This window comes from Vitis vinifera, chromosome 18 (genome assembly GCF_030704535.1).
Source record: "Vitis vinifera cultivar Pinot Noir 40024 chromosome 18, ASM3070453v1".
NCBI classification, from domain to species: Eukaryota; Viridiplantae; Streptophyta; class Magnoliopsida; order Vitales; family Vitaceae; genus Vitis; species Vitis vinifera.
Window position 1 is genome coordinate 26,402,967 of NC_081822.1, and position 13,377 is coordinate 26,416,343.

Consider the following 13,377-nt stretch of genomic DNA (forward strand, 5'->3'; position numbering starts at 1 on the left):
AAGATAACATTCAGTCACATATAACATCCCATATAACGCTCAATGAATTTTTCAAGAGGTATCTACCATGTGAATTTAATCAAACTAAAACTCAGTAAATTTTTAAAAGTCATCTAACATGTGAATTAAACAAATGGATACTCAATAAGTTTTTAAAAGGGATCAAACATGTAAACTTAAAGAAACTAATACTCAATGAAAATTTAAAAACTCAAACTCAAACTAACCGCATTATTTATCAAAAACTAAAATCCAAATTAGCATCAACAACTATTTGAAAACTAAAGTCCATTATTCATCAAAACCAATACAGCAAACTACATTCGTACTTATCGAAACTAAAATCCAAACTAATTAAAATGGATGAAAACAGGTTTAAAAAAAATAAAAAATAAAAACTTTAGCATAAAAGCAATTTTACCAATGGATTGAAATAATAAGAAATAAAAAAACTAAACCGAAGGGACAAATTTAAACTAAAATAAAACGAGTTTAAGAATGTGAACTTACCTTTCAGATCAATGCATGGGGGCTGTTTCGAAGTCCAAAGGTGTAGGTTGTTTTCTTTTATGTGGGTTGTGCGTGTTCCTAAGAGAGAATCTAAAGTGGTGCGACTTTGTGTGCCTTTATGCTCTCAAAGTGGCCACCGATCCCATGTGTGGTGGAGAACGAAGATCTCACCCTCTTGTCACGGTAGCCTGCTGTGTCTTCCAAATATGTAGCTGCGTGCTCTCCAAAACTGCAGCCCGCAAAGTCTTAAAAAATTTCGGTGGCTCCTAAGTGATCAGCTTTGATGCCTTATCAATTGATGCCTCTCATGGTGCGTGGTGGAAGTGGGTGCAACCCATGGAAAGTACACCTAGGTAGCCTCCAAAATACATGATGCAGTGTGGTGTTTCTATTTAAAATAGGTGCAGTCGTGAATGACATCCACAATGGAAATCCGTCAAGGCGGCATGGCATGTGCGTGTAAGTCTTGGAGAATTCCAATTTGCTGCGTGTGGACTAACTTCCTCCAATGATACGTGTTCCCAAAAGATTTCCAAGTGTTCTATACAATATGCAATCATGTTGGGAACCATTCCCCATGGTGTGTGCTTTGTTGATTTCTATATGCATTCCCATGGTGTGGGTGGATATCCCCCAAACTAAAGATTACGTCCTCCTCCCTAATTGTATTATGTCCTCCCCAAAGTTCTAGAGACTTGCCTCTAAAAATTATGATCATTCTTTCATTCCTTCAAAAATTCAAATCTATCCACTAACAACCACCTCTCTAAAACCTTATCATCCTCTTCTCTTCAAAATTCGTGAGTCTCCTCTTTTTGAAGTGAAATGGGCATCCCTAGTAACAATCCCAATGAAATTAACATCAATCCTTCTGAAAAGAGTAGTGGAGTGGAATGTAGGCAGCTTGCAAATTTCCTTAGCAACTGATCTAAATTCATGTATTTGCAGTCCATCCAAGTGACCATAGAAAATTTGATTGATCCTAAACAAACATTGCTCATTTAATTCATTTGGAGGTGGGCGACCATTTTGAAAGTAAAACTGAGGTATCAATTCTCTAATAGGCTCACTAGCTAATTTCAGAGGAGAACTTAAATTAAAAGGGCCAATCCTCTGTTTTACAACACGAGGAGAACCAGATATACTTCTTGGTGACAGTGGAAGTGCACTACCAGCGGGAAACATGGAAGATAATGAGTTGCTTGCAGCAGCATTTGTCGTAGAAGAATTTCTAGGGATATTCAAGGCCTTTGCATCATTCAGCAATGAAGTCACCAGACGGTTAGTCTCAGGAAGCAAAAGTCACTAGTCAAAAAGCTTCTCAGAGACCCTAGGGTTTGACTTGAGAGCAAAAGGCGACACCTTCGGGAGTTGCAACAATTCGACGTCCAAAGACACCACATCGCCAACTATTTCCATATTCATCGTAGCCAAATTGAATCTCTCATCCATATAACAAAATTAGAATAATCCTATATCATAAAACAGGACAACAAACAAGCTCGATCACCCAAAGCAACCTAGATGAACCACAAGGCCATTGTTCAACGCATTGAATCAAGGACATTAAAAATAAAAAATTCGAGGCGAAAAGGTTCAGATTTGAAGTTGACGAAGTGGAAAAAACCCTAGATTTTCATGAAGCAGGGAATGGATTGTCGCTGGATCAGATTGAAGCTGAAAGACAAACATGTTTATGTGAAAGAACGAAGGGCATATATGTGAATCTCGGAGCATAGTCTCCTTGGTCACGTGCTAGGAATGTCACACGTCCACTACGCCCTTGGCTCATTTTAGTTTCCATCCCTTCCTCTATTATTCATATCAATACCAGTAACAACATTTTGAGCATCCAATCTTTCCTCCATCACTAGCAAAAGGCCATCCTTTAGAGATATCTGTCTCTCATTTTCTCACCAAAACCATAAAAAATCCTCCTGCTTTCCTCCTGTGTCTTCCTCTCTGCATCACTGTTCATTTGTCTTTTTCCTGTAGCTTTACCAACATGGAAAGATCCCTCACCAGTTCGGAGAGAACCAACAATGTCATTTGCGTCCGCCCAACACGATCCGAACTTTTTTTTTCTTTTCTTAAAAGAGCCCTCATTCATCCACATGCACACCAAATCTTTCCTTTTTCACATGTCATGCAACTTTGGTAATTTTCTGTTTCAGAAAAAAATGACATCCGTCCCTGTCCTTCCATGCTAGTGGGATGATGTGATTGCACCTTTTACGGTAGTCATGACTGTATTTTCCTTTCTTCCCTTATGGGTGGTGCTTCCTATGGTTAGTGGCAGCCACATATCTTCAGCTCAAATTCTCCATGAATCAGCCCGCATCATCCTTGAACTTCCTCCTATATCCAATTGTCACTCCCAATGTATGCATTCTGAATATTCCACCAAGATGCAGCCCCACATGATTTCCTTCAATCTTTCCATTGGTGGACTTACCTACAAAAAAAAAAAATTTAAACAAAATTATTAAATTAACATTGATAAGTAAGGACAAGTATTATAGTAACATTGATAAGCAAGGACAAGTATTACGAAAAAGTGACAAAATAATAGGAAAATAAAATAAAAGAAGAAATAAACAAGACAATAAATAAAATAAACAAAAATAAAATAATGAAAAGTCAAGTCATGCAACTTTATAATAAATGAGCCATGCAAGCCATACAAAAAATGCAATCCATACCAACCATGCAAGCCTAATGGGCCAAGTGCATCTAAATGGGCCTAGGGTGCCTAAGTGGGCCTAAGGTGGTGCCTAATGGGCCAAGTGTATCTAAATGGATATAAAGTGCCTAAGTGGTGTCTAATGGGCCAAGTGTATCTAAATGGGTCTAGGGTGTCTAAGTAGGCCTAAAGTGGTGCCCAATGGGCCAAGTGTATCTAAATGGGTCTAGGGTGCCTAAGTAGGCCTAAAGTGGTACCCAATGGGCCAAGTGTATCTAAATGGGCTTAGGGTGCTTAAGTGAGCCTAAGTCTAAATTAGGGTTGCTAAGAGTCACAATGGGGTTAGATAAATCCCTCAACCAAAGTTCCCAAGGTGGCTTAGAAAAGATAGGCTACATGAGTAGTAATGGGCCACTAGGTAATTGCTGTAAAGTACCGAACAAATATCGAATAGGACATGTGTTAAGAGGACAAAATGGAGGGTCTACAACAAGGATTAGAATTGTTTTTCTTAGAGAGATATATGTTAATGTTGTATGGTAAGGTGTGTGCATAAAAGCTCAATTCATATAAGAGCTTTGAGGGTGCAATTTTTTAGTGATATTGCATCATCCAAGTCCCTTTCTCTTGATGGATATAGATCAATTTGATCGAACCATGTAAATGATTGTGTATAATTTCTTTTACTGCACTACTGATTGAATTCTTGTTAGTTTCCGCATATTGCATCTTGTTATTTTTTTTTTTCTGTAAGAAAGTTTAACAGGAAGCTATCTCTACATATATGGTTCATGTATCAAATAAATTGTTTTTGTACTTCCATCATCAAAGATGCATGTATGTCAAAGAATGGCAAAAGAATCTATAAGGTTAGGAAAACAATGAAATTTTTTTTATGTTTTTTTTATTCATTTAATTTATTTTTTCTATTCTATATAAAAATTCAATATATATAACTCTTTAACTAATTTTAATTATATTTTTCTTTCATATTTTCTATCAAAATTTTTTAAAAAAAAACATTGTTTTTAATATTTCAACTATAACAAGGTGGGCATAATTAATTTATCATGCTAGGGTATCCTAACAACCTAACCTTAAAATTTTCTTAAATAAATAATCACATCACTAGTCATATATTTTCTTATTCCACCATATTGTGATTGGCACCATAGTATTTGTTATACTTCGAAGCATTTTGGTATGGTTGTCATCTCATAATAAGTCATTTTTGAAGCAAACCCAACATGCTTGATAGAAATCCCTCTTGCTAAATGAATCCCAAGGTCTCTTATTTGTGAGTGTTGGCACATTAAATTATATAGTTTAAGATTAATAATTTTGTTTCATTTATTTTGATTCAAGGCTTTTTTAGATTATGTCTCGCTCTCCTTTGAAAACTCGAAGTTGTCGTGTGGTCGATTGGAATAACAAAGGCAAGCATAGAAAGGTATGAGAAAGGTAAATTAGAGTTTGTTAAGGTTGTTGCGAACGTCAAGTTCTTAAACTGAGTTAAATATTTTTTATAACAGTTTTAAAGAACTCCTCGAGTGCTCTAGTGCTGCAGAGAGCACTTAAGTGCTCCTTGGAGCACTCAAGTGTGATAGAATTCTCTAGAATTCCAAAGCTGAAGAGGAAAATTATAAATCTGATCCACCAAGATCTTGACCCTATAAACACCTTACTTAAAGAGGATTTTCTCTTTTTGATGCAAATGTTTCAAAAAACCTAATTTGCCTTCTTGTTCCCAAAACTTTGAACAATGATTGTCTTCGCTTTTACTAGGTTGAGAAAGAGATTTGCATCTCCAAAACACTAAAGTAAGATTCACTAGGAGCACAAGCGGTGTTGTATTACAAATGCGAAGTAGTAGAGGTGATGGGGGGTAAGACTTAGGGATGGCTTCCACTAGATAAAACTGTGTACTATGCTTTCGAATAGTGGATTTGTAATTAGATGTCTCTAACCCCATGGATTTTACATCTGCATGTTGTGTGAGTGGTTTTTTTTCATGTAAAAAATCTTGTGTTCTTGTATTGAATATTTTTAGGCTTTCCTAAATCAAATGGATTAATTTAAAATAATTAATTTTTGAGCCTAAGAGGTTCAAACACCTATTCACCCCTTCTAGATGTTACCTAAACTAGATCAACTAACTTTCAACGAGGAAAGCTCAAATCATAGAATTTGCACTTTCAGCCAACGCAGCTAGGCTTAGACAAATTGAAGAGTAAATATCCTTTCAAATCAACCGACTAGCCTTTCATCCATGGAGGCCTTCTCCAATTTAAAGATCATGAAAACCTCTCAAAGCATTTCTAAAGAAAAATAAGAGCATTGGCTCACCCTAAGGGTTCCTTGGAGAGGCTTTGATCTTAATCTTCTCCATGAGTTTTTGAAAGGGTCTTTAACAACTGCTATTGGATTGGATGGAGCACTTATATGAACTAAGAATGATAAATATTATAACTACTCAAAAGACATTTTCACAGAATTGCCAACCTGCAGATCATTTTTAGTTAACCAAATCTTAAAACATTAGTCACATCCATGGCCAAAATTAAGTGAAGGCTAAACACAGATAGAAGAGAATCATGGGACACTCTCCTTAGCTCTACCAAGCTAGCTAACAACCTTGAACAGAATATTGGTCGAGCAGTCCATGACTACTATTAAGGGAAAAACCTATAAAAAAATATGAAGATCAAGAAGCATAAAAAGAAAATATAGGCTAAAATAAAATGGTTCAATTTGGGAATCAACTGCTATGCAATATATGACTAAATTTTCAGCTAGATTCTTACGAGTTGTAACCCCTAAAAGCATCAAATGCAGAAGAAAAACCATGCAAAAGAGAAACCAGTAAGACAATAACAATATGATAGTTTCATCTCTACCTTTCGAGTTTGAGCATCTTGTGCTGATGCATCCTCTCAATGTAGAAGTGGTTTGCTTCATTATATCAGTATTGTAAAAAGAAGAGGTGTAAGCTCACTGTAATCTTTAATAGTGAAGAAACTTGAATTCTCATCGGTAGTGCTGCACTGAAATTCTGGTTGATTGTCTTCTTTCTCATCTTGTTCATATAGTAGATGAACCCCACACTTCTTCACCTCATAAGATGGGCCATAGACTTGGAATGAAGCCTGAATTTGACTCAGTTTATTTAGCCAATTGGCGTGGCCAATCCCAATTCGAGAAATTGGTTTATACCCAAACCACATGTGATCTGATTTAATCAATTTGCGCCCTTTATCCGAAGAATTCCGGTGTTCTGGATTGATGGGAGCAAAAAAGTGACCAGTTTTACCTTGAGTCAAATTCAAATGACAAAATATATTACCAGGGCAATCATGGACTGCACCCTTAACTACAAAAATAGCGCACACAGCCAATGCCATCAACCTAGTGTCACACCAATTTGGAGGCAGATGTACTGTTACTGTGGAGCCTATACTCTGTTGGCTGAACCACTGAGGAATTCGACTTCCAGGAACAAAAGTACTGAAGTATATGGTACCATCTGGGTCATGAAAATCTTTGTCAAGTTATATGGAAATAATGTAGAAGTAATGCTAAAAGGAGTATAAGAATTATTCCATAGGATTTAATTGATTTACTTCTACAACATGATCAAGAGAGAGAGGAGAGAAACCTGGATTGGGAATTGAAATCTTGGTAATTTATTTGCCAGACTTTGCATTTCCCTTAATATAGCTGCCACAAAGTTGCTGCTTTCATTCTCAGACAGTCTGAAGCAATTAGAAAATGTGAATCGGAGGCCCCCACATTCCTTGGATCTGTATAGACACTTGATGGACACAAAATGTTTTCCAGAACCGTGCAATCATGGGCATCTATTTCTTCTATACTTGATGGAAGCTCTGGTAATGATTGAAGCCTCTTGCAATAACCCAACCTAAGGCCTTTGAGCTGTGAAAGTTGATGAGGCTTGCAGGTAGAGTAACAAAATTGTTTCCGCTCAGATCTAACTATTCCAATGAGCACAGAGAGCTAAAGTCATTGGAAATTGCTCGTTCCGATATGTTGCAATCACTTAGATTTAACTTTCTTAGGGATCTTAAACCAGAGAAAGAAGGCAGTTGCAAACCCCCAGAGTGTGGAATTTCTGCGGGCAACAACTGGAAAAAGAGGAGTGAATTCCTTGGCTTGAATTCTAGTCCTTTACATCCCTTAAATGATAATACTTCAAGGTTTTCCAAAAGAGAAATAGAGGGTGGCAGCTCTTTTATAGCAGTTCCTGCTGCTTTGAGCTTCTCTAAACCTTGTAGGCTCCCCAAACCCTCTGGCAAATTGTCTAGTTTTGAGAAACCAGATAGAATAAGAGTTTGAAGGGATTTCAATGTACAAATGCTGTGGAAGAATTGCAAGGCTTTTGCATTCTCTCAGATTCAACAGAACAAGTCCACTTAGATGTTGGATTGATGAAGGTAGTTCTTTTATAGCAGTTCCATCTAAGAAAAGTTCCAACAAACTCCACATATTTTCCAAGACCTCTGGAAGCTCTCTGAGTTTTAAGCAATCTGAGAGAATAAGAATTTCAAGGGATCTCAACTTATAAATACAGCTTGATAATGACTCAAGGTTTTGACGGTTCCTCAGATTTAATAGAACAAGTCTAGTAAGATATTCAATCGACAAGGGCAATCCTTTTATTCCAGTGCCCTCCAAGGAAAGCTCTGATAAATGTTTCATGCACCCTTGGACCTCTGGAAATTTCTTGAGTTTCGAGCACCTGGAGAGAGTAAGAATTTCAAGAGATTCCATACAAATGCTTCTTAGAAAACTCTTAAGGTTCTTGCAGCCTGCTAATTTAAGGAAAACAACCTTGTTTAGAGCTCCAATGGATGGATGAACCTTGGACAAACTTGTACAACCTTCAAGAATTAGTCTCCTAAGGTTTAAAAAAGCATGCAATATCGAGAGATATATCTTTCTCTTTGTCATCTAATCCATCAAAACCCATTTTAAGCACATTCTGAATTTTTATGTTGGGAATTCTTTTTAGTTTGTCCAATTCACTTTTCCATTCAAGTATGCTCTTGCTATACAAAAAAGTACCCAAGACTTTAAGAGCTAAGGGAAGACCTTTACTATAATGTATTAATTTGTAGCATAGCTGCATATAATCTTCTCCAGGGTGGTTGTGTTTAAAGGCATACTGACGAAAGAGTTGAAAAACTTCACTATCCTCTAATCCCCTAACTTCATAAATAGTGCTGACTCCATGTGTAATAAGCAAATGCTTTTCTCTGTTTGTTATAATAATTCTACCTCCTGAACCAAACCAGTCATGGTTTCCTGCTAAATATTCCAACTGTTCCAAGTTATCCACATCATCAAGAACAATAAGAACCTTCTTAGAGTGGAGTCTATCCTTTATAAAATTGATTCTTGTATTGGAAATTTCTACATTTGGATTTCCATCCTATAATGTTTTTGAGAGAAGTTCCATTTGTAAATGATCCAGGCCATGTTTTTGTGAGCCTTCTCTAACATTTGCAAGAAAACAACAGCCTTCAAATTGAGTGTAAATTTGCTCATAAATAGCTCTAGCAATAGTCGTCTTACCTATGCCACCCATGCCCAAAATTCCTACACTTTGAACATTATCCAACCCCATACATAATAGTGAATCCATTGCCTTTGTGTGGGAATCCATTCCAACCAGCCCTGCAGGAGGATGTACCTATCAATTTATTAGATATATCTGAGACAAATTCCTCAATAAGTATGGATTCATGCCTGCAAATTTTGAGGAAGAAAAAAAAACCAATCATTTAATGAATTCAAGGATCCATTGAAAAAAAAAAAGAAAAATTAGATAAATCATCAGTGATTTAGTCTTGTTCTTTGCAACTTAAAAGTCATATGGCAACATTATATCTCAGATTTTTTCGAGTTTAAGTGTATGTGTGTGTGTGTATGAGAGAGAGAGAGAGAGAGAGAGAGAGAGAGAGAGAACTGTATTGCTATCTAGACAAACAGACAATCAAACTAGATTATAATAGCAAGCATCTGCCACACTTCCTAGTAGTCTGCATAAGGAACTTCTTAGAAGTGATCAGGATAAAATACTAGAAAAGCCAGTGGAAGCATGTTTAAGACTGCAATACCATTGATTGACAGTAGGATCACTAATTCCGAGTTAAGCATATTGGCAGGCAAAAATTCTCTCCCAAATGGTTGAAAAAATTAGGGAATCCAAAAGCTTTTAAAATCATGACTATCCAATTGGGTTGGGCACACTACATAGGCATGGAACAGAGCATGCCAAGGGACCATTGGAAAGGATGAAAAAGCATTAATCCAGTAGGGTTGAGGTCAACTTACCAATGGAATAAAGCACACTAAGGGGAAATATGCTTAAAATGAGGTAAAAAGTTTTACAGTGTAGTCATAACATTCTTGCTCAATGTGATAAGGACTGACCAATGTGTAGCTTCAAACACCTTCTGCAGAAAGGAGGGAAAGGGTCATTGATATTATGGTCAAGTGAGTTGAAGTCACAATTCAATGAGGGTCGGGAAAAGTTCAATGTGTTGGTGGATTGGATCCAAGTTATTCCATCTTCATAATTTTGATCACAGCCATGGAGAGATTTCCTTGCATATGTGAGATCAAGTGCATCTAAACATCATTCAGTCATAGGCAGCAAAATACAACTTAATCCATACATGGGTTTAAGTCAATCATCTTGGATCAATCTCTCTATTGATCATCCTATGATTTCAAATTTTATATGGCTATGCAAGCTTTAAAGCTTCAGCATCATTACATCATACACCTAAAAGGCAAAGGAAAAAAAAATTGCAGTTAAAAATACCTATCTCGAGAATCCCATCCAGAAATTTTGGCAGCTTCAGTCAAAGCCTCTCTCCACTTGATCACTTTCTCCATCTGCTCCTTATAAACCTCTTCATGCTTAGCAAATGCTTGTGCAAAACACCCTGTCTGTTTCCTCACATGAGAGGGATCCAAATTGTAGAAAACTGGTAAAGCTGCGCGTCCCATCACCTTGGTGCAGTCAATAATCTTGACAAGTTCCTCCAGACACCAAGTTGAAGAAGCATAGTTTTCAGAGAAAATGATGATGGAGAACCTGGACTCTTCAACTGCTTTTACAAGTGCTGGAGAGATCTCTTGTCCTCTACCGAGCTGGTCATCGATGACAGTGTTGACTCCTCTTTGACACAAAGCTCTATGAAGATGGTCAATGAAGCTTTTGCGGGTGTCTTCCCCTCTGAAACTCAGGAACACGTCTTACTTCCATTGATGTGTACAAGATGAAGATGAAGAAGCCATTAAATTGGAAAATTGATAGCTTAATTGTGGGATAGAATTATAAGTGAGTCAGAGAATGAATAAAGACTAAACTGAACTGAAGAGAAAATTATATATGGCTTGACATGCAAATAGCAAATCACCATGTGCCCAGAAGTTTCTTGTGAGCTGCCATTGAAGTTTCGATCTACTCTTTCAATGAAGTGGTCAGACTTTTTTTGGGCCGCTTAGCTTTATCGTTAGGAAAGTTCTTCACACCCAACTTTTACATTTTTTACCACCTGTCGCTTGGACATTGGAGGGAAGTTTTCCAAGTACGAAAAATTGACCGATAATTCAACGTGATCGACAATGTTGTAAATATATAATATATATTTTATTAAAATTTTAAAAATTAAAAATTTATAACATTTATTTCTTCAGTTTTATATAAATATATTAATATTTTAAATTTTATTAAACAAAATATCTATAATATTTAAATATGAAAATATCTATATAATCTTATATATATATATATATATATATATATATATATATATATATGTTTACTTATATTATTTTTGAAATAACATATGTAATTTATTTTTTGTTTTTATAATTTTTAACATCAACAAAAGAGTAATAGAGTGGTGCAACCTTGCTACTACGAACTTGTCGTCCAAACTTATTTTCCTACAAAGATCCCATATAGGAAATAATAGAGTGGTCCAATAAATAAACCCCTCAAAAAGAAGGATAGGTCATTTGGTTGTTGGAAAGATTTATGTATTTTTAAATTATTTATAAACAGAAAAAATGATGAATAAATTTTAAGACTTGTAAATATTTGATCAAGTTAATTTAAACTTTTTTTATTTTTTCACTTTCTTTCTCCTATTTTTTTTTTCTCACATTTCCTTTTAAACTTTTGGAATAAATTCCTTACTATTTGTGGAGTTTTAATATAATTTTTTTTTTCTCTATGATACATATTTATGCAATGGTTAAATTATTTTGAATGTATATTTTTACCTTAACAAGAAACTTTTCTTGAATGAAGATTATTTTCACCTTATTTTTAAAATTGTGTTTATATTTTTTAAATATGAAAATTACTATTTTGATTTCAAAACAATGAGCCATTTTTAAAAGATATTTTACAAAATAGTTTTTCAGATATATTAATTGTGACACTCGAAGATCAAAGACAGTCAGTTCACTTGTCAAACCTAAAGAGTCCATCACATGAATGACCTTAACTAACAATTCCAACAAGTAATTAGTTGACAACTTCCTCAAATTGATTCATAACAATAATTAGAGCATAAATAAAATAAGAAAAAAATTATAAATTTCTAACTCATAACTAATTAAAAATATTTGAATAACAAATTCAAAGATCATCCGCCAACACTTTGAAGAGTTTTAGAAATCAATACTAAATTCAATCTTAATTTAAAGCTCCTAAATAATTAATTGTAAAGCTAATTTCAAATGAAATACTTTCTTATCTCAATTTCCCTTCATTTATATCACTAGTACCTAAAAAGTGAAATAATAGAGAAGAGTGAACTTAAAACTTAGTTAGGAAAAATAGTTCAATAAGGAGGATCATGTAGAGTATAAAGCTAAATCCTGGGACATATCACATGTTTATAAAAAAAAAAAAAGAAATGATAAGTTGGAGTTCATTTAATTCAATAATTAAATTCACATAAATTCACCCTTTTACAAAAAAAAAAAAAAAAAAAAAAAAGGCACTAGGAGTCCAAATAGGCTAAGAGGCTTGAATTGAACCTTGGCTACCACTTGGCTAAGATGTTATTTATAAATATATATTTAATTTAAATATCTTAAAGTTCAGTATTTAAAAAAATAATTCTAATTATTTTATTTTAAATTTTATTTAATTGATTAATAAAAATATAAAAACCAACATTATGATTTTTGTTAACAAGTCTTTTTTTATATCATTTATATGATAATTAAATATAAAAATATAAATATTAAAAAATCATATATGTATCATCATTTAATTTACATTATTAAACACATTTAAATTAAATAAATTATAATTTTAATATTAAATGTATTATCATTTATCTCATCAATTCTATTTTAAAAAAATAACTATCACTTCACTTTTAAATTTTTTATATTTATCCTTTTAATTTTGCATGTCTTTATTTTAAAATATTAAAAATATAAATTGATTAAAAAAAACTAAAATGTATAAAAAAAAATTAATAATGAAGTTTTAATATTTTATAAATTAAAATTAATTTGATAAGATAAATAATAAATTATATATTCAAATCGATATAACTTTGCTTACGGATATTTTTCTCCTTAACTATACCTATGTTAATTACGCTTATAAAATATTTTAACATGTGCATTTTTACTTATTTTATCATTTTTTTTGAGTTTTTCCAAATATTTGCATAAATTTTGAATAAATAATTTTCACCTCATCAAAATTATTGTCAAAATATCTATCGATATTCTGATATATCCGTAAACTTTAAGTACCAATGTTTACCGATATTTCGAATGATATCTTCAAAACCAATATAATAAATTAAACGATAAAATTCACTTACATAACAATAAACATATCATATGATATTCCCAATTTATTTTATAAACTAAGGAACAAATCATAACATTTTTAGCAAAATATTATTTGATCCACTTTAGGGAATTTAAACATTTTGATAGTTTAAAAATAGATAAAGACAAATAAGGAATTTCAAAATGGCTTACCATACCATTAACCCCTACCTTGAAGATATCATTCAAAATCCCAAAAAACTTAATCCACTCCTAATATAAATATAAATAAAAAATAATTATTAAAGACTAATTATCTAAATTAATGGCTTCCTAAATTTTTT

General features: G+C 33.7%; 1 protein-coding gene across 1 annotated transcript; it reads right to left on the reverse strand.

Annotated features, from left to right (window-relative positions):
* Positions 1 to 1,326: 1,326 nt before the first annotated feature.
* LOC100249129 (toll/interleukin-1 receptor-like protein) lies at positions 1,327 to 10,695 on the reverse strand. Its single transcript, XM_059734744.1, is given in 5 exon segments — positions 1,327 to 2,965; positions 6,091 to 6,716; positions 6,849 to 8,892; positions 8,894 to 8,959; positions 10,041 to 10,695. Coding segments are annotated over 3 exon segments (795 nt in total). The 5' UTR covers positions 10,520 to 10,695; the 3' UTR covers positions 1,327 to 2,965; positions 6,091 to 6,716; positions 6,849 to 8,642.
* Positions 10,696 to 13,377: the final 2,682 nt, after the last annotated feature.